Below are 22,990 nucleotides of genomic sequence, written 5' to 3' on the forward strand. Positions count from 1 at the left end.
TTTTTTTTTAACAAAAGTAATTTGATTTAATGTGGCACTCAAGCAGATCCATACCATTTGGCTATTTTAAACAGCATTTATATCTACTGTGAGTATATAGAGAGATACATTTAGGTTTAAACCATTTTGTTTTAAAAGAAGTTGCACAATGTTTAATATGAGCCTTTTATGCTGACCACTGTTAAACAATTCTCCCTGTTTACTACTATTTATGAAGTTTTATTATAAGATAAAGCATAAAATTAATCTCACACACACTGATTTTTCTTTCAAAAGTTTATTTAGTATCAAGCAAGGGTAAAACTTTGCTTAACACTACAGAACATTTCAAGACTTGAGTTACAAAATACCACATTATTCGCATTTGTAGTTTGCTTCCCTTTTTACGCATGTTTGCCAAGAGAAAAATCTAGCAAATGGCTGAAAATAAAAGCTAAAAACTAAATTGTTGAAAACCTTTAAAATAAAAGGTTACGCTTATGTTAAAAAGAATGGACTAACGTATTTAGTAAACCTAGTTTTTGTTTAACACTAGTTAATCAAAGGTTATTTTTTTGATCACCTATTTTTTCAAACACAGTTTGGAAATAACAAAGTTCCTTGTTTTACATATCTTTCTGTCCAGGTTGTTCTTTCAACAAAAATGTTTTAAGTTCAGTCCATCCATTCAGATTTTTTTATGCACTTTGAGTTAATAAAAAGGGATTGTTCATAGAAAAAATTACTTTGAACAGTATACAGGACTGGTGGAGATTGGATATTTCACAACATCAGACAGTACAATCAGTATCTGGCATATGGCTGGTCTCTGTAGACTCCTTTTGTTGTCCTTGCTGAAGGTGTCTTGTGTCGTGAGTTGGTCCATTCTTCTTGCCCTGCAAGGAAATAAAATATGGTCAGAGCCTTCCAACATTCTCAGATGCTGAACATAATTTTTATCTGTGAATCAAACAGCCACAATCTGTTTACAGAAACCAAGGTGTACAAGTGTAACACTTGAAACAAAAAATCTGGGTACAGCACATCTATCTGAGCTATCCCACAGTGATATCTCAGCACACAGGAGCAGAGAACGTGAGAGGCTAAAGGCAAAAATATTTACTACTGTGAAAATTCAGCTGGACCTACTTGTTGCAAATGCACAGAAATGTCAGCTCCCATAGCAGACACACCAGTAATTGCAATGGGATGAAATGAATAGAAGGTATGAATTATGTACAAGGAAATAAGCTGCCCTCAGAAATAAGTTTCTCTGCATCAGTGCCAATTTAGGCCTAATTCAAACACTCAAATCAAGCCTCAAGCATCACCACAAACACCTGTGGCTTTTAACATCCTAGGACCAATATTCCATTTCTCTGGAGGTAAACATACACCCTCTCTGAACTGCAAGAAATACAAGGGCATGTTATTAAAAAAAAATACTAAAAGGACAAGGAACATTGGTTGTTTAAATTTTAGCTATAAAGTAAGTTTTTAGAAAAGCTCATGCTATACTTAATGCATAATCCTACCACCTTTTAATGGTATTAAATATTTTAAAAAGTCGAAAAAAATATTATCTTAAATTGGAATCAGAACAACTACGCCAGGCAGTTGCAAAAGGGAAAACATAGGTTTAAATGCAGAATACAAGGAAATAGTACTTAGATGCACTTTAATGGTGCAAGCAAATCAGAGTACTGTGTCACATCTGGGAGAACAAAAATAAAAAAGGCAGCACCAAAAAAAAAAAAAAAAAAAAAAAAAAAAAAAAAAAAAAAAAAAAAAAAAAAATATATCCCCAAAAGTAAACATCTTAAAACAGTGTATGTGTTTCCATAGTTATTTTTGCAGAACTGCCCTGCCCTAAACAGACAGGTGCTCCGATGAATCCAGTGCAATGCAGAAACTAAAGGCAGAATCCAAAGGTATGATAGAATAAAATGTAGACACCACTATTTCTTTCTAGTCACCTAAAAAAAATACCTCATAGAACCCCTGTACTTGAAATGCTGAGGTAACTTGCTCTGACATGAGATATCTGAAATCAGATGACAAGGATTTCATAGGTGAAGAGTTCAGTTTCACAATCCCTTTGCAGAAGCCTCATCCTAACTACTTTTTAGTAATGTAGCTGGTAGGTAGCTGCCTGCAGAGTCCAGGCTATAAATCATACCCAGGTGGTCAGGACATTTGCCTAGGAGGTAAAAGGAACAAGTTCAAATTTGGCGTAAGGCTGAAAGAATTAAACTTTCACCTCAGGGGATTTCCACTGATCTGGTAACAACCTCTTGTGCTTCTTCATCACACAGAAAGCAAGACTTACATTAAAAAAAAAGACCCTGAGCCTAATAGTACAAGTAGCTGATGGAGGGGTAGGAATTAAAAATATCCCAGCTTTTAAACAGTGCTGCAAGAATTGTTTAAATGGAAAGAGAAGTCTTGGTTACAGTTTAAGGGGAGTACTTGCTCTTTTTCAAACAGTTGATCAAATCATCAGGGCAAAGAGTTATCTTACTCAGTTTCATTTTGGTGCTGTTCTCAGTTTTCATTTTGGTGTTGTTCAGGTGCTCCAAATCCTAAAAACACCAATATTCTTCCCACATCCTCTGGAATGTCACCTGAGGTTCTCAGGAAGAGTTCAGATACCTCCTGGGAATCTGAATTTCCTCCTGACCAGCACTAGACAACTACCTGCTCACTAGGAAGTGTTACTTATTTTGAGGCATCTAATGTTCTTTACATATAGTGAAGATGGTTATTAATCTCTTAATTCTGCTTTTAAGACATAAAGTATATAACTATTTATATGTGCAAAAAGTACAGTGGCTGCAGCCCACAATCATTCTTCAAGGTATTTATAGTCTCTCAACTTGAATAAATACATCAACTTAATATTCTGAGTGGCTGTGCTTTGATAAATAGAAAACCAATTTTAAATCCAAAAGCAATGAAAAATCTGTATTTTCAACCTTAAATACTGCAATCAATATCCCTCCCCATCTGTCTATCTACATTAAGCAGTTTCATACATTTTTTCCTCCATCGATTTTGCATAAATGAAATAGTCTTAGAAATATCAGGTTTATAATGGCAAACAGTTTATTTTAATGCTGAAATAAAGATTTAAGCTATATATCTGTCAACATCAAATGAAAGTGCTGGGGGACAGAGGAATTTCAAGTGACCTCTTCTTTTGATGAACTGTCTTTCTCCTTAAGGAAAATAATTAGTTTAAGCAGATACACTGGGCAAACTACTGCATTAGGTGCATTTATCAAAACTTAGTTAAGGTCATTTTAGTTTCAAGCACTTCCACATGGAGTTTAAGAAAAAGACCTCAGAAAATTTCAAGTAGAGCTCTAAAATTATTGAAGCATTCATTACTCAGAATCACAACTTTTACACAGGTTACTAACAACCCTCAAATGTGTGAGATTTGGGATTGTATTTCTCTGATCTCTAGCCAGAGACTTAGCATTTATCCCTCATCAAAGGTGACTTTTAAAATGCTTTATGTGTCTAACCCATAACGGATTTCTTTAATTAAACCTGTCACTATCACATTTCTATATTAAAAAAAAGGAGGAAAAAAGTGATCTTTATAACAGGCATATGTTTTTTGCTTCATTATGCATTGTTTTGTCTCTATTCAGAGTGACCCACTGCCCTCATGTCTATTAGCTACCTGAAGTACTTCCATAACCTTTACATAATGACTCCCTGCTTGATTTCCCAAGACTGATGCATGAAAATGAACTAAACCAAAAGGCCCATACCAGGCTAAAGCACACTCAATTAGGCCCTAATTCAGCTGGGAACTTCAGCAGATTCCTACCTTATACCAAGTCTCAATGCAAGCTGCGTCACACCAGAAGCATTTGCTTCTGGCATCCAAAAGTTACTGTAAAAGAGTTCTCCATCTGTATTCTCTTCTTAAAGCTCATTGAATGTGACATGAAAAGGCTGTGTGCATCATGATTTAAGTTTTATTTTCTCTACTTCTTTGGTTTTAGTTTCCCATGACTGGGTTAGCTAACAGACCACAGAGGGCATTTTTCTCAATAATGACACGAGTAGCTCTGTGACATCTCAAGAATCCCTGAGCAGTCATTACCTGCTGCAGGACTAAGGCTTGCCTCATGGAAATTATCCTTTCATTACATTTTTTTTCCAGAGTCTGCTGCTGCAGTGATTGAGCTCATAAAACCACTCACCATAGGAGTCGTAGGTGTCTTCACTCAGTCCGTGGCCATAGTCATAGTAATCTGCTCCACTGCAGGGCAAGAAAGAAAACACACTTATTACAGATTCTGCCTCTGACAAGACAGCTTGAAGGATATAGAAAGATATTAGATAAATATCCATGTGATGGTGACAACTGAGGTCCTGCTTGTTTGTTAATTAGAAACTATATGCAATTTTATTTAGTATTTTTTTTTCATCACTTGGCTACTCATCCACACTGTAAATGTGGATGTGGGAATTTTCCATTTAAAATTATAGCTGGGAAAGTTAAAGATCTTACAAGTGTTAATGAAAAAAATGGAGATGTAGGTATTGAACCAATTCATTTGTCTTATGTATTCCTTTTCATCACCTATTGCTACCTAGCATCTTGCTTTTGTATCTTCAAATTCACAGGTAAGAATGCAATAAGGGGCAAACTATCTGGTGATGGGAGGCTTATACAGTTGCTGTGTGTGCACAAGTTCCAGTGTCTTCAAAACAAGACAAAACACAAATATAAAGGCTATCATTTTAACAGGATAAAATGACAATAGGAACTCTGTTAAACCCTGAAATCTGTAGTTGTTAGAATTCAAAAGTAGGGATGAATACCATAATCATGGCCTAAAAAAGCCCTCCATTTCACAATGGTTTTTATTTTTGTATTAAGACCCCTGAATGGAAACTGAAGAACAACCTTTATTACACATCATTCCATTATGCTTTTGTATTTCATGCAAGTCTAACTATGTGTAGTCTTTTACAGTTTGTAGGATATGAGAGGTAAGTGCCTAAATAGTTATTTCCTTTTCTTTCTAACCACAGCCAGACTCATGGCTGGCAATATTTGGAAAATATTCTATGAAATAATGCTACCAGATGAATAGACTCAAACTTTTAATTCCCTTTAATAGAATTATTCTGCAAGGAAAGACCTTTTCATAGAACAAGCTCCTGAGTGTGAAGGAAATCAGTAATATATGATCACTAGCAAGTAATTACTGATATTGACAAAATGTTCCTAACATTAGATTGATTGCTAACAAAATAAACAACAGAGTGAAAATAAACAATTTATAGCATTAATATGAATTACCAGGTAATGCATTTATATAAAACAAACAACACATCACAATTACTTCTGAACTGACAATAGACTTTGTTGTGCTTGAGTTGTTTTAGTTTTCTTTTTTTTTCTGCACCTAAATTAAAAGTTTTAAACCCCTCAAAATAGCAAGGCCAGAAAAAACCACAGTTTTAGTGTGTGCAAATGCGTATCTAAAAACCTCGAATGAGTATTTTTTTTATTGCTGATATAATGCTTCCCTAATAAAAACTTAACCAACTGTGCTTTGAAGATCCACAAAGAATTCTCTCTACAAAACCTTTTCTTTATGGATTCTCAGGTGATGAGGACCCCAGAATAACGGTAAAGTTTGAATAATAAGTATTTTTTCCCTGCAACAGCCAGTAATAAGTCTTTATTCTGACAATGAACTGAAAACTGACATTCACTATCCTCCCCACAAAACACTTATTTATTTTAAGACTGTGATTGAGTTTAGAAGTCCAGAGCAGCTGAGCTCTATCTCTGTATCTGTCAATCCTGTCAGAATGATTTTGTGGGGTCTCACTTTACAGATCTAATCTATCTATTAAACACAAAAAATAACTCATTTTACCGCACATAAACTGTAAAACAAATAAACATCAGAAAGGAACCTTTCACTCATACTGAAAGTATACCACAACTCACCTTTATTAACAGACAAACCCTTCAAAATTAATAATCTGTCTGAAAAGTACAAGGTATGATGGGAAGTGAACTTAGTGCAATTCAGGGCTCCCTGATGTACTTCATTCATGTTCTATGAATAATGCCAACATTCTCCAGTCAACTCTGGAGTTGTTAAACAAACCCAAAGCTTCAGATAAGAAAAACTCAATACCCAAAGAAAAGGGTACAAACAGATGGTTGCAAGGAGGTCTGGATGAAAAGAAAAAAAAAAAAAAAACAAAACAAAACACAAAAAACTGTTAGAGTCTGAATATTCCATGATGTTCCAGCCAAGACTGACACTAATGCGTTTTTTTGAGTTTTTTTAGAATTACAGAAAATCCTAGTACTGTATATGAACTTACAGCTTATAGAATTGTACTGTGTTTCAAAGCAACTGCCTGCAAAAAGTAAACTTATTCAAAGCACTCTAAAGCAACACTAAACTTCTAAATTATACATTTTAACTCATTAATGGCAATAACTGAGATAGTTGAAGTCATTTCTCCTGCAAAGACTTAAGGAGTTATATTAAATAATTCTTCCTGTGGACAGAAGATTTGTTATACATTTTTGCTTTAAAGTAATCCTTTAGATTTAGTCTCTTTTATATATATTCCCTAACATCTTAGCACTCTGACTAAATACTATGAAACTTTTTATTTCCCTTAATGGATTTACTTTGCAAGGAAAGGCCTTATCATATAATCACAGAAAGGCTTGAGTTGGAAGGGACCACAAACATCACCTAATTCTATGGGTGGGGACACCTCCCACTAACCAGGTAGCTCAGGTTGCTCTTCTTCCTTTCATTCTGTCTCATAGAAATGAAAAAAAAAACAACCCACAAATTTAGTTAATTTTCTTCTTTATCCAATGTGACTCCCTCCTTTCACAAAAAAAAAAGGAGAAAACATGACACGCATTCTTCCCTTTTTAACCTAACAAGACTAGACATGGATTGTGCTTGGAGTTCTTTTGTTTTGAGATGTGAATTGTCTTCATGAAACCACTTTATTTTTTCCTCGTTACCTATGCCCCTACTTTTCTAGATAAATAATTGGATTACATGCTGTATCTGGCTGAGATGTCAAGCATCTTCCTAACCATGAAGTAAATGATACAAGTGCAATTCACACTGGAGTATCTGCCGTGAGTCAGATATTTTGTACACACAGACCTTTTGCTTATATCCTCACTTTTAAACTTCTTTTGTATTCCCAATTCCAACCATAATGGCTTTGGGCTGACAAGAGAGAAGACAGATGGCAAAGAAAAATTGCTTTGATTTTCCGTGTCAGCATAAAAACTCGAAACCACTTAATGCTACAGAAGGATTAGAAAACAACAATAAATTTAAGTACATTGTTTCTAATTGCTGAGGGCTGGGCAGTAATCCTATAAATGTTCAGAGGAAGTGTGAAATGAGGCTTAAATAGTGTAAGGAAGGCCAGAGGAAGAGCTTGTTTTCTGCATTAAGAGAAAAAGCTTCAGACAGAAAGGAATAAGCTCAGATTTTTAGCAAAGCAGCACTGAAGAAGCAGAAATCCTTCTCTAAGGCTTTATTTAGTAAACTAGAGGACTGGGAAGCTTCCTGCCATTTCTCTAGAATCATTAGGAGAAATATCTTAAAATACTTTAATTTGGAGGTATTCAACATAAGCCTTCAAAGGCCCTACAAAAAATGACCTCAATTTCTCAGGCTTTCCTACTAAGCTGATTTGTTTCTGATAATATCTTGATGAATTGTAATAGAACAAATGTTTATAAAAACCAAATAGGAGTAACTGCTCTTGACATGATGGTGAAGTCTTAAGGAACTTTACACTTTCATACTTTATTAACTATTAGGCTATTCTCTCTAGAAATACTGGAATATTCTCTTAGAACAGATATCAACAGAACAGTAGTTTCAATCCAACTCTCATGGGTCCCTCACTACAAGACAGACATTGAGGTGCCAGAGTGTGTCCAGAGAAAGACAACAGAGCTGGGAAGGGTCTGGAACTCAGTCCTGTGAGGGGCAGCTGAGGGAGATGGGTGTCTTTAGCTGTAAGCCTGGAGAAAAGAAGGCTCAGAGGAGATCTAATTGCTCCCTACAATGCCTTGAAAGGAGATTGCTCCTGGTGGAGGGGTCAGCCTCTTCTCCCAGGCAATTAGAGACAGGATGAGAGGAAACAGTCTCAAAATGTACCAGGGAGATTCAAGCTGGACATCAGTTAGAATTTCTTCACTGAAAGGGTGGTCATGCCTTGGAATGAACTGCTGAGGGAGGTGGTGGAGCCACCATCCCTGGAAGTGTTCAAGAAATGTCTGGATGTGGCACTGAGTGCTGTGGTTTAGTTCACAGGGTGGTTTGGTGAAAGATTGGACTCATCTTGGGAGGTCTTTTCCAGCCTTAATGATGCTGTGATTCTGTATCAGAAGAGGTCACTAGGCCATTTTTGGGACAGTCCTAAAACAAGCAGATCAACCATGCAGTCCACATACACTTCCAAAAATGCAGAAAGGTAGTAAAAATGTTGCATTTAATTGATGTGATTGCCACAGCTCTTTATATTTGATACAGGCATCTTTTAGAATGACCATGATGACATTTCTGTGTTTGAAACAGAAGCAGTGTGGCAGGGAACCACATAGATTAAAAGGTCTCTGACTGAAGGCTTCTAGTTTACTGGAAAATCCCAGACCTAAGCACTGACAAGGCTGGTATAAGCACTGAGTGATCTGAAGCTTTCCTTGGCTTCTGATGAAAACACCCTTGGCCAACAGTTCACCTTCCAGTAAATGTTTATTAGGGAAAAACTGACTAAAATTTTGGCTTTTTCTTTTTCACACAGTATCACAAGGAATTTTGATCCCTTCAGGCAGAAACCAGGGCAATTTCAGAAAGTGACAATAAAACCCTTGTAAACACCAAGGTTTCCTTGTGCCAAGGGAAGCTCCAACTAACACCACCCTTTGTGCTTCCACCCAGAGGTGCACAGAACAAAACAGAAAAAGTAAATGAGGATCTCTCTAGCAACAGTTCCTCTATGATAGACCCTGACTTATATGATCACATCTGAAGGGAACTCTTCCATAACGATAAGCGTCTTTCCATCATTCCTGTCAGATCACTGTGCTCAGCTACTTCTGATAACAAAAAGCTTCTGTCAACGGCAAACAGGAAGAATGCCCAAGACAACAACCCCTGCAGTGAAGCTTCTCATATCTCCATAATGTCTTGAACATTGAGTAGCTGTTCTCAATGTCTCTGTGGATCACTAGAATGCCCTGTTCTGGAACTCAGCTTACAGCAGGACAGCAAAAATCCAGAGTATCAAGTGGAAACCCACATCTTTTCTTGCATTTTGAAGATAGATTTTTACTAATACCCAGTTCTGCTGCTACTTAGTAGAGATTTCTTTAGTACATATTTTTATCCTTGAAGCTCAGTTTATGTCTGTCAAACAGACAGTGATCTCACAAAACAACTGAGACCCCTATGTGAATGCTTTATAAAATACAGAAAAATGACACAATCTTCCTTGAATTATAGCCTACTGTACTCTCAAATGGATCATACAAAAAGCAGATCTATTACCTGTAATCCTAAAAGATGACCAGAATGCCTTCTCAAAGATCTCCTTAGCTGTAACTATTTAGTAATTACCTTTTTTATGGCAGAAATGAGAAATTTCACTTCTGAATAGTGAAATGTCCTCAGAGGCATCTGCATTCTGGTACTACCTACAAGCCACAGACCTATCTAGGTATTTCTAGCAGAACTCTACACAGTTGCCTAGAGCACTTTTACCATCTGAAATGTCCAGTTATTGCTGTCTCAACTCAATTAAGTCTTTCCCCACTACATTCTCATGTGCCACCTCTCAAAAGAGGAAAGGGAAACAGCAAATAAGAGGTGACTGAAGCACATGGTATAAAGGAGGTTTCTCGGGAACAGCAGCAGCAGGAGCTACAGCTTTACCTTGAAACTATGAATAGAACACAGCAACAATACATCCCTGGTAACGAGAAATGCTAACCATATTCATTCCAAACATTTGTGAAATTAAGTAAGAAAGTACCAGCAGAAAAACTAAACACTCAGGTTGTGTAAATTCAGCATTTTGGTTTGGCTGGTGAATTAGAACCAAGCCCCAGACATCCCATTCTGCCTGCTTTGCACCAGAGGAAGCTAAATTTGGAAGTCTTTAACTATCCAATCATATTTCAGCTGGCAAATGGAGAAAAGAGACATGATACAACATTGACACCAGAAAAAAAAATGTTTTCTTCCCTCTCTCTCAAAACAAACAAGATTAATCTGGGTAGTAGAAGCAGAAGAGAACAGTGAAGATCTGAAAGATATCAGTCAAAAAATCCTTAGACTATTCTGTGGAATACTGGAAAGATCTGGGATATTATTCCAGATAATTCTTGATTATCCCCCAAGTTCTGCATATGTTGTTAGAGAGTGACGTGTCACAGACTGGACTGGAGTACAAGACAACACTTCTAACACACTGTTCTCAGAAAGTGCACAAGTGGTTTGTCACCATTCCATCATCACAAATACTGCTCCAGAAGATACACATCACATCTTCTTATCTTTTTAATTTACTGAATGAACAGCACAACTTCCAACTTTTTTCCAAAGTTTTGGACAATTTTCAGCCTTTCTAAAAATTTGGGGCCTTACCAGTTGAAATTGAAGAACATTTGAGAAAAAAGGTATCATTCCATCCTGGTTTTATGTAATTCAAAAATAATGAAAGTGCCATCAAGGAATACATTTGGTAAAAGAAAGATTAAGTTTAATTGTTTTCAGAGCTGCATAATCATAAGCTTTAGCATGTTCAAGATCTCTCCAGTCCTTCCCTAACACCCTTTGCACCAGCAGTGTCCAAACCTTGTCTCTCCCAGTACAGTAAGGCAGGACTCATCCTCCTAAGGACTATTCAATTAATTTAAGTGCAAAGACTCATTTCCTGGCCTCATGTGAGCTCTACTACTTCCACCCATATGCGTGTTTCAGGTCCTTTACATACAGCACCAAAATAAATGTGATTATGGTGGTTCCTACTACATTATATTTTACCATCTATACCTCAAATATATCAAAATCGTGCTTAAAAGCAAAATTTACAGCTCTCAATATTTCTACTGAAATAAAATACAAAGACAAACAATTAAGACCATCATAAAATTTTCCTGCAACCACCTCCCATTTTTAAGTTGCCCAATTAAGTAAGATTTTTTACCAACAGAAAGAAGCAAGATTTTCTTCCCTTGAAAAGCAAACTGAATACAGGGCACTCAAGAGAGAAAACTGCCACTTTGAATTACTGCTAGTAGTAAGCAGCCAAAGTGTGTTGACTGTCAAGCAGAAAACCTGTCAAATCTTCATCTACAAAAGCATGTTCTGTGACAAAAATATGTTCTAAGCTGATGCAGTCTGATTTCTCATTCAGCTAATGGGCACTGGCTTCCAAGTGTGAGTTTCCAGTGAAGTTCCTTCTTCACCCCACACCAGAGGAAAAAAAATCTACCCTACATATCTATATATCTATGTCATTCTCTAGTCTGCAAATGTAAATTTATGATGTCTTTTCTCTAGTCTGGAGAGACTATGTAGTCTTTTTTCCTTATCTTTGGATCTCTTAAACTGCTGGAAAGTTAGTTATAATGTGAGATGTTTGAGAAGTCCTTTCTAAATGAATAACCTTAATTTGTAAGATTGATAATCCATGTTCTATCTCTAAAGCCCATATATCCAGCACCATTTCTTCAGCATCCTGCTGATGCCTGACAACTGGATATTCTCCCTTCCTCTTTGTTACCGCCATCCTCCAAACTTAAAGAACCTTATTTTTAAAACAAACTAATTAATTTGAAGCCTTCATATAATTAAGATTTTTTTTTAAACTGTGACTAATTCTACAAATTACACTAACAGGTACAATACAGCACTTCATGTTTAAAAAACATTCCCTGTTAATGAATTTGTTTTTCCTATTTTGGACTTGGAAGATCCACTTTCACCTTTCCCTTCTTTGTATTTTCACTTGTGCAATCACAGAAAAATATATTAAAATTCCTACCAACCACTAATCCTCTTTAATTGTATTGTGGAATTCAATCACCCAGTTAAAGATGCTGTAAAATCACCTCAGTAAAATTAAACCAATCATGCAAATTTATTACAATCTTATGAAATAATGACTTTTCTTGATTCCTCAATACTTGTAATTTGATGTTACTACTTTTTGTACTACTGTAACACCTGCATGTTAGTTTTCTCCAGCAGTTTTCTAAATTTATTTTCAAATGCATTTTTACTTGTTTCCTAAATATGGAGGCACAGACATAGTAAAATTTAATAGCAAAATCCTGAAAAACCAAACAGATTTTATTGATTATAATTAGTATAAACGAAGAGTAATGCTGACATTTATTAAGCAGTGAAGCCATCTACCAATATCACCATGAGGATTCGAAAAACCTTTTTCAGTTTTATGAGTGCACCATGAGATATTGTGTTTTTTCCATCATTACAGCTGAATCATCTCAGCCTTACTCTTCTTACTGACATTTCAGATAGGATTCTGTAATCAATTTTTAAAAAATAAAATACACTAGATTCAAAACTAAAACTATCTATGATATTGAGGCATTCCTGAATAGCTTACCTTGTTCCATCCCCACATGTAATTAAAAAGAAGACATCTATCTAAACCTGAAAAATTAGATCTGAAAAACTGCAGTAAATAATCTCTTAATAATAGAAGTGCAAAAATTAAGCAGGAAACCACATGCCAGGATTTTCCTTCAAAAGCTACGTTAGCTTATTTATGCTAATGCTTTAGGGCTTTATTTTGCAGAATTATAACCTCCACTACACTCTGATACATACCAGGTGTTCATAAACAACAGCAACACAAAATGCCAACCCTTTGCACAATCCCCAGAAATCAAACTCCTGCAGACTAATTTGATTTTTAAGTCAAAGCATGAAATACAAACAGCTACAAGCATTAAAATGGAGAGAATTACATCTTGGAAAACTACAGTAACAGACACTCGTTTGCATATAATGCATATTTATACATCCTGGAAATGCATGACTGCTGACAAACTCAACAATGTAAATTTAAAACACTGAGCATCACAAACAAACTGTTAGCAATTAACTTTCAAATACCAATAGCAACATCTCCATAAGCCAATTTCAAATCCATATGCTCAGCTCTTCATGAAAATCCTCCTATTAAACAGGAATGTCATAATCTCTTGTGTGACTACTAAGCACAGTTTCAAAAAACACCTGAAAATTTGAGCTCCTAGTGGGAAGTGAGAAAGGTATTTCCAAGAGCTACATACTAGGAATCAGCTTCTCTTATAACTGAAGTGCCTCTGGAATAACATAAAAAGCAGTACTTAGAGATCTGAAGGACTTTAGCAAATAAATTCAGTTGTATTCTTCAGGCACCAGTTGAACAATGGCCACTGCTGGATTTCAAGGTGTTTTTTATAAGTTCTTTTCAACACAGCATCCAGTTTCTTCATTGTTAGGTAACTACCACAAGTTACCAAACACAAAATTCCTCAAACATTTCACACCACTGGGCCTTTGTGCATAGCCTCCTCTACTACAAAGAAATTTTGTCTTGAATCAGTCACTTTTGAAATAAATGGTAAATAAGGTAATGAATGATAAAGCAGGCTCAGGGGGAGCCTTATCACTCCCTACAACTACCTGAAAGGTTGTGGAAAGAAGTGTGAGAACCACTGGATATCGGGAAAAATTCCTCCACTGAAACGGTGGTCAGGCACTGCAACAGGCTGCCCAAGAAACAGTGAAAACCTTAAAAGAAGTGTGAACGTGGCACCTGGGGACATGGTTTGGTGGTGAACATGGTGGTGCTGGGTTGACAATTTTATTTGATCCTGGAGATTTTTTCCAACCTGAACAATTATGTAATTCATGACACCATGTTTTAATTTGCCTAGGACATAACATAGGGGCAGTTATGTCTTTACACACATAAGTAAATGATCTAACAAAGCTGCACATGTCATTCTTACTTCCCAACACATCAACAATAACCACAGAATGATTTAGTGGCACTGAACAACCTTAGGTGTAACTAAAGAGAATTTGCCAATTCCCTCAGCTCATATTAGGTTAACTGTGTGGCACCAAGGCTCACAAGCAACTCGTAGGGATTTGAATTTATCACATTTTGGTATGATTGGAATTGACAGTAATTATTGTTAGATATGCACAAAGAGCAGTTGAGAAATGCTATATAAGCCAATGGCAAATGGTTGTTGCCAAAAAAAAAAAAAAATCTGTAGCAGTATTAGGTGAACGTGGAAACCTCAGAACAATGCAGAAAACCATAAACAAATCCAGCAATTTCTCCAAGTCCTTATTTTCCCACTTTAATGCACGTGTTCAGATTAAATCCTGCAACACAGTGAAGGTGAGATCACCCTGACTGAAGATCAAAAAATATTTTAAAAAATAGTATTTATAATAAACACAAAATGACATAACTACATAAATGACTCACCCTTGTCCCTCACCAGGACACTGGCATACAACTACACAAAGCATTCCTCCTATAGTTTAAACTTCTGATCTGTTTTAGGCTGAAAAATAAACCTAGAAAAACCTTTTTTTTTTCCCTAGGAAAAGCATCCCATCTTAAGTGCTAGCAGACAAGCCTAAAGAAGTTCTTTGAAACTTCTGAGTGCGTGAAGGAAACAGATGGGGTTTGTCCACACTTTTTTTTCAACTACAGAAACAGTGTGAGCCATTCTCTCTCAACAGTAAACCTGAAAGCACACAGTAAAGCCTCTAATGCTGCTGGAGAGGTAACAAACCCAGCCCCCTTTCTCAGCAACCTAGCCATATAATCTGGATTTCAGCACCAAACCTCGTTGCCTGGCATGTTAACTCTCTGCAGCATCTGTCACTGCTCTGAATGGTTGATCATAAGTACCTCTGTAGTCATCTCAATGCCATTAAGCAGATGGCAGCGCTAAATCCGAATGATGTAGTACATCTCCCTGGTGGACTTTGTTTCCATACACCACCATCATTCCACAATTCCTCAGTGATAAATCTTGTGTATTCTAGAGAACATTAAACAGCGAGCTGACAGCGACGATTGATTTATTAGCATCCATTTCCCTTTGCCATATTATTGTCCTCACAAACACTTGTGCAGATCATGTATGGAGTCACTGAGGGACCAAAAGCACTTTGGCTCAATTTGAAGCCTATTTCAGAGATTGAAAACTACTTTTTTTTCCATGCTGAAAATATTTACACTACAGTTTTAAATGAAGATTGAACTGAATCCTCTTGATTCCTCCACAACACTATTAGGTGAATTTTCATAACAAAAATGATCTCGCATTAACACTGGGCCACTAAAGCACCCACTGCTTTCTGCAATAAATCCAAGCAAATAATTACAATTCTAGGCAGGCTTGGAAAGTCCTTTAAGAGTGAGCTAAGTTGTATAAGGATACATATATGCTGGTGACAAGTCTACATGTGTCTGACAGACAAATATCAGCACCAGGAGTCACGAATTTTGCTTGCACAATTACAATTCATATTTTACTGTAAAATCCTGAAAAAGTGCACCAAACTGCACATATGAAATTAATGCATATGTATGTAGGAGAAATTTTATGAAGGAATTCCTGACTACATAACATGGCCTTGACTGTGTATCATGTAACCCTAAAGCCTGATTGTATCTTGGGGCACAAAGTGACAGGAGAAGGGTATGGCTTTAACCTAAAAGAGGAGAGATTTAGATTAGATATTAAAAAGAAATTCTTTACTGTCAGGGTGGTGAGGCACTAGCAGAGGCTGCCCAGAGAATTTGGGAATGTTCCATCCCCAGAAGTGTTTAAGACCAGGTTGGATGGAGTTTGGAGCAACCTGGTCTACTGGAAGCTGTTCCTGCCCATGGCAGGGGGTTGGAACTGAATGATCTTTGAGGCCCAAACTATTCTATGATTCTATGAAGCATTTGCTATGCTAACCTCTGATTTTCCAAAACTGCAAAATATTTTTTAAATTTCAGATTGTTTTGGTTTTTTATAATAAGACTGAACAATCTAGATGATTAAACATCCCAGTTTATACTGATAAAATTATCTAACAATCCCTCTGCAAAAAAAAATATACATGTAATTTAATCTTCTAAAAATCAATTAGGTATCCAGTAAAGCACAATACAGCTTCAAGGGCTATTTTAAGTCTTTTTGACCATAAATAATTCTGTTAAAGAACATCCTGAAGCACTATTTCGGGCTTTGTTGCATGAACAAGCAACAGTGGATAATAAAATGTTCTAAAGGAAAACAACATTTTTTATAGGATTACAGGGCATTAAGATAAATGAGAACTCAGAAAACTCTCATGTTTCTCTCTCTGTTAGTGCTGTGGCAGGTCTTAACTCAAACTTCAGATTGCCAGGCACAAGGAAGGACAGTGTCACACAACGTCAAATAAAATACCATTAAACTTCTAACCACTTACAATTTGATATCAGCAAGCAGTTAGTACCTAGAATGGGATAATTTATTTGCAGAACAAAGTCTCAGCTTCCTTAATGCAGACAAATACACAGTTTCCTATTCTTCATATCTGAACATGTCACTCATCCTAATCCAATTCAGATTTGGCCATTTCTGGGAAATAAACTTGAAATGTCCAGATTAAAAGAGCAGTAAAGGAGAGTCACACTGCATTGTGCTGAAGATTGAGTTTGGAGAATGCACTCTTGTGCACCCACAGCAAAAGATTTGTTGTCTTGCAACCTTCTAGAGAACTCCAAAATTCCTAAAGATATTTTAGGTTCTATTCCAAGTTTGTCTTTAACAGAGGAATCACTAAATAAGCAAAATGTTAAAAATAAAAAGGAACATCTTAACTGTTTCCACCACATCACACACTGCACAGTTGTGAGCATTAAGCCTTGTTTCGCACTCAGACTTAGTAATATACCAAAAACTACTGCAATTAATGAGATGACTAATTTTCAGTTTACTAGCTATTTCTCAGATTTCCTCTTTAATACACAGCATCACTAATATCACAGTATTTCTAGAGAAAGCAGTATCCAAAGACATACTAGAAATAATATTACTCCAAGATCACTGTTTTCAACTTAGAGAAGAAAAGAGTAAGTTATTTCCATAAGCTGGTCACCAAATGATGCATTTTAAACACAACACTGCTCCCCATGTCCAAAGGCAGTTTCTTTCCATGTTTTATGAGGGGAAAAAAAATCAAGAATTAATAAGGCTAAACTATGAAAACAACACATTTTTCCCTAATTTCCTTCATAGTAAGGGCATTGCAATGCACCTAAATATGATAAGTATCTCACTATGATTTCAGAATGGTATTTTGCAATATGGGCTAGTACATGAGATGCAGATTAAAGACAGGAATGCTGATCTAGGTATCTCAGATGGCTGTTTATAGTTATTACTTTTTGCCTGCCAATACTATCCTAAAAATCTTTCTGCGGAGCCAGAAACTATTCCAGAAAATGAGCGTTGCTATCCTGTGATAAACGTGCAAGTGAATAATTTCTTGTTTTCTTTACCACAGAGCACCTAATTAGGGGGGAAAAAAAGTCAAATAATCATTAAGAAGGTAAAAATTTGTTAAAATCTAACAACATATGTATTGTGAAACTACAGGTAAAGTAAGAAAACAATGATTTTATGAAATATCTCCTTCTAGACAGCTAAGCATGTGCACACGTATCTAAGAACATTACACATATTCTTATGTATTAATCTTTCACAAGAGCAATTTCATTCCTTAGGAGATTTGCCTTTTCCCTAATTTTAGTTCAAAGGAGGAAAATCTCAGTGAAAACCTTCTTAATGTGGAAAAAAATCAAATCCAAGTAATGTTTAATTTTGGCTCAGGCAAATTACTTGGTAATGAAGTCCAAATGTTTGTGTGCAATAAACACATTTACCAACAATATGAGCAAGAAGGCAGAACAGAATTGGCAACATAAAAGTTGAGGACTACTTTGGCAATTGTCTTTTGGAAAATAATATTCATTACCAGCAACTGTTCTCAAAATGTAACACTTTATAGAGTCTCATATTTTGAGGGTTCTACAGTGCAGATTTCTTAAGTCATATTTTTATCAAACTTAAGAGTCTATAGGAGCCAAGTATCAGACACAAAGGTAATTTCACTATTTTAGTTCTCAACAATAATGACACTTGAAATTTCCACTATGCTTTTGCACATTGACTAAGTTGTTGAGCACAAAAATATTCATTTACACCACAAAACTGGTGTACAGTTGTGCGTGACAATGCTACAGCAGAGCAGAGGCCAGGTGTAAACAGTTTTGTTCTCAAATTTGCTGTCAACAATTCTGTACTATTTCAGATAAAGCTGAATTGGAATTCTTACATATTTAGCAGAAGGTAGAACAAATCTGCCTCAAATACACTATTCAGTTTAATTCAGCACAAGGGATTTATTAACAGGAACCTCAGTAACCCAACCTCAGAGGCAGGTCATAACTTTGCCATAAAATTTCAGGATACTGTCAAAGACATTAAAACATTTACTATTGAGCAAATTATGAATGCTTGGTGTGAGACAAAAAGAATGAAGATAAATTACAACTCAGTAAAAGGTGGACAAAAGTTCTATTTACAGACAGGCACATTGGAACTGTCCAGAAATGGAGATTATCATCCAAGCTGCTACATTTGTAATGGGATTTTTGCCATGAAGTTCAAACCACATAAAGGAAGTAGTTTGTACTTCACAGCATATTTCTCATTGTTGAGTCTCATTGGTATTCATGGAGTTGCAACATAGTGACTTCTTTGAAGAAAGCAAAGCTAAAAAAAAAAAATTAAATCAAAAGTGCTTAAAAATACTGCTGAAAATGAAGTGGAGAAAAAAAAAAGGCAAGAGATTCAAATTTGTCACAAGGAGTTCCACAGAGCAGTAAAACAAACTAACAGCTGTATTCTTCTTACAGTCAGATACATGTAAAATATTGGAACACAACTTCGTAAAAGTAGTAAGAAAATTTAATCAGTTGTGTTTCAGAAAATTTAATACCTTCTTGTAAAGTTGTATTTTTTTCTCCTTTTTCCTCCTCACCCACTTCTCCCTCCCAAACTGGATCTGATTTAAATTTCCCTGGATTTCCTGAACTTTTGAAAACTTCGATTTAGGATTTGGGATCACAAAAACTGTTACCAGTTCTCAGTTCTGTTTCTAACTTTTATACTTATGTAATAGTAAAGGTAAAAAAAAATGTGGGGGATATTTCTAAAATCCTCTCATAATATTCTTGGTGTTTAAGATGAAATTGAAAAACTCTTAAGTAAAAGTAACTGGCCAACCACAGAATTTTTCAAATATAGTTACAGTTGATTTGGAGGCTTACCTTTGTGCTTGAGCGCTGTAGCTGTTATCATAGGAATCATAGCTTTGTTCATCATAAGCAGCTCCATAGCCATCATCATACTCCTGAAATGATAGAAAAGATGCAATATTTCATCTTCAACCTCAAGCACACTCCAGAAACAGAGCAGTAATCTAGTTCTACGTGTGAAAGACAACACTCTCCTGAAATGTTTAACACACGTGCACCATGAAGTAGCAAAATCTTAATATTGAAACTACTTCTAGCCATAAAACTTAGACCATAGTTTCTTTAAAGGTATTTTTAGCTATTGGAAATGTGCTTCAAAAAGATTTTTTTTTTTGGTTAAAACTGGCTTGTGCAGATGACAGTACAAACATTTCATGTCTCCACGTTCTTGAGTCTGAGTGAGCTACTGATCTTCAACAAAGCTCTGGGAAGCATCTCAGGAATCAAAACATCTGAATAAATACTGTACAATTGACTTAGGTAGCTGACCTATTTCCAGAAAATAAATTCAATATTCTGTATAACTTTGGATAGGGAAAAACTTCCTTAGAGACAAGACTAGTAAAAATGATAGTTTTACTACTCTGAATGCCCTCTGAATACTCTAACTTGTAGGAGTTTAGCACTGAACAAGAAACTGGAAGTATGAATTTCTTACTTCTCTCCACATATTCACACTATTTAAGTACACATCATAAGAATCATCCCAAAACAGTGCTGTATTTGAACACCAGTTTCAACAAACTACTAAGCCCAGCCATACATAAGTTTAGGATAAAAACAAGTGACAGTGATTACCACAGAGGGTTTTCACAGAGAAAATGAGCCACAGAAATCTGAAGAATTGTGATCAATTTACTGTACTGTTCAATAATACACCTAACTGAGCTAAACACAGGAAAAGCAGAAACAGCACATGCGCTGCATTGATTCTCAGGACATCCTAATATCTAAATCCTGCCTAAATATGCCAAAGATTTCAATGGATACTTAGGAGTATGCTGCCAGATGAGAATGACCTAAAGAGAAGGCACTTTGAAGACTGGAGGATCATCCGTCATATACATATGTATATATATGTGTGTATATAGACATTAATTAAATGATAAAGCCTCATGAAAGAACCAACATTTTCAGGAAAATGAGCATTTAAGAATCTTCCCACAGCAACAGAAAGAAAGCAAACCAACAATCAGTGTCAATCTAGATAGGAGAACATCTCCAATGATGGCAATCTGACATCTTTCACAGCAGAAACTAGTGACATCCTCAAAACAACTGATAGGAAACCAAATTTCCTATGAGTTTTTAGCAAGTTTTCCAGTCATTTGAAACTGCTTCCATTGAAAACAGGCAACCTGCCTATCCAAGGAGCTTCACCACTGCTAGATCAGTGCACATGATTGCTCCCCAGCAGTGATTAGGAGAAGGGTGTCTGTGAACCTTTGACAGCACAGTTGAGTGAGTTTATTCATTGGTTTGGAAGAAGAAACCAGGATTCTTTCAACTGTCAGTTGCATGGAGATCCATAATAAATAGTCTCTCTTAAAAGGAAATGCATTTTCTCTTTCAGTAATTCACTGCCCTAAAACTAAAAATTAAAGCAGACTCTCAGGATTTTCTTGCCCATCAGATACGGGTTTTTCTTGATAAGCCACAGACTAAACCCCAACCCCACTGCCTCCTGGCAGTTATTCCAAACAGGCATTTTATTACTTATTGATGCAATACACAGACATCTGTGAACAATACGGACCCTGACCAACAGCAGAAGCTGCCTGAGCCAATTTCTTTGCTCTGTTCCAGAACATTTACATGAGACTTGGTCTCTTCTCATAGACTCTCCCAGCTGTGAACCAGCCATCCCTAAGAGAGACTTCCAAACTTCAAACTGGGCACATCCAGCAGTGGCAACAAATTAATCTGGAGGACTGAAACTAACCTTTTAATGTGTTAGGAAAGCTTTGCCCCTAAGGAATCATTAGAGACTTCTTGAGCAATCAGTCCTCTCACTTACATTCATGTTAACTACTTCACTGAAAAAAAGGATAATGAAAGAAAGGCAGTAAGAGACTGCTTTGAAGTTATGGTGTTTCTATGACTTACTGAAAACAGCGTAAAATAAATTTGAAATGAGAAGATCCTTCATAAGATGTTCAGCAGAACAGATGGAAAATTCGGAGGAGGTCCATTCTGTATCAGACTGAAATATTTCTTTTATTAGCACTTGCCTTCCAGAGACTTTTTGCCCAGGATACATTACTATTCACCACTTAATGTGTTAATCAGTTGACAACTGCTGAAATTAATCCCTGCATTATGTTGTTGATGGTGGCTCTTAGACCTGTATGGAAAGATGTCTAGTTTGTGGTTTATATGTGGGACTCCTGTCTGAATTAAAATTGTCAACATGTGCTTTTGAGATTACTATAACCTGCTTCAATTGATCAATTACCTTTTATTGTTGTATTTCATAGAATCACAGAAGGGTTTGGGTTGGAAGTGATCTCAGTGATCATCTTTTTTCATCCCCTGTCATGGACAGGGCCAACTGCCACGTGTCCAGACTACAGCAGGTTGCTCAGACTCCCATCCAACCTGCCCTTGAACATTTCCAGGGATGAGGAAGCCACAGCTTCTCTGAGCAGTCTGTGCCACAGCCTCACCACCCTCACAGGAAAGAATTTTCCCCTAATATTTACATTTATAAACCTCAAAGTTTACACTAAAAACAAGATAAATATGTGCAACATGCTCCAAAAATAACATGGGTTTGCTCTCAATAGCTTGCTCTGTTAAGAAATAAGAGATTCAAATTCCAAAATATGTGTTTGCTCTGCATGATTCCTTTGAAGTAGCAATTAGGCAGGAGCAGCTGAAGTATATTTCAGAGCTTTCCCTGAACTAGGTCTGACAGTATTTGCTCTTAGTCATGCAGTATTTGAAAACTTTCTCTTTCAGGAGGTTACAAATAAGGTCAACCAAGACAGGATTTTTTACATTTCAAATTAAATCCATGCTACTTGAGTATTTTCTTTCTGAATCAGACCTCTAGCGGCTTCAGTGAATGTTCTATTTATTTAGTATTTAGGTGAAATATCCTTGGCCATCTGGCATGTTCCATAAAATACCATGCTAACTGAAATGAAAATAACTACCAGTTTTACACATATATAATGAAAATGGACAGAACTGAACTTACAGGCACAGAAAGCCTGTACTAAACTACACTTTTGTACTAAGTACATTCTACTAAGCCCAAGCACTGCTATACAGATTTCTATGTAATAACAAAAGAATTTCACCTTTATAAAAACCTTATCATTATATTTTTCCTGCTGATCTTTGGGCATCTTTCAGGTACTTAAAGCATTCACTTTTATATTTAAAGCCATCATTCTTCTTCACATGAATGACAGTGTCTGTATTCCTTCCACCTACTAAATGTAATACAATGCACTTCCCTCTCCATTCATACTACGTATGTCTATGAATAGCTTCTCCTAAATGTACTCAGATATCACAGAGTTTACTGGAGAACCCATAGTGCATC

At 36.2% G+C, this 22,990-nt stretch overlaps 1 protein-coding gene across 1 annotated transcript in view; it reads right to left on the reverse strand.

The window, feature by feature from the left end:
* Nucleotides 1-265: 265 nt before the first annotated feature.
* Nucleotides 266-22,990, reverse strand: part of KHDRBS3 (KH RNA binding domain containing, signal transduction associated 3) — an 87,071-nt gene continuing 64,346 nt past the window's right edge. Inside the window, exons 7-9 of the mRNA XM_083855959.1 lie at nt 19,450-19,532; nt 4,200-4,258; nt 266-875 (exon numbers count right to left, since the gene is read on the reverse strand). Of these exons, the coding sequence (XP_083712085.1) occupies nt 784-875; nt 4,200-4,258; nt 19,450-19,532 (234 nt within the window). The 3' untranslated portion in view covers nt 266-783. The remainder of the gene's footprint in view (nt 876-4,199; nt 4,259-19,449; nt 19,533-22,990) is intronic.

The sequence above is a fragment of the Zosterops lateralis genome, assembly GCF_965231275.1.
Source record: "Zosterops lateralis genome assembly, chromosome: 1".
In the NCBI taxonomy this organism is placed as follows: domain Eukaryota; kingdom Metazoa; phylum Chordata; class Aves; order Passeriformes; family Zosteropidae; genus Zosterops; species Zosterops lateralis.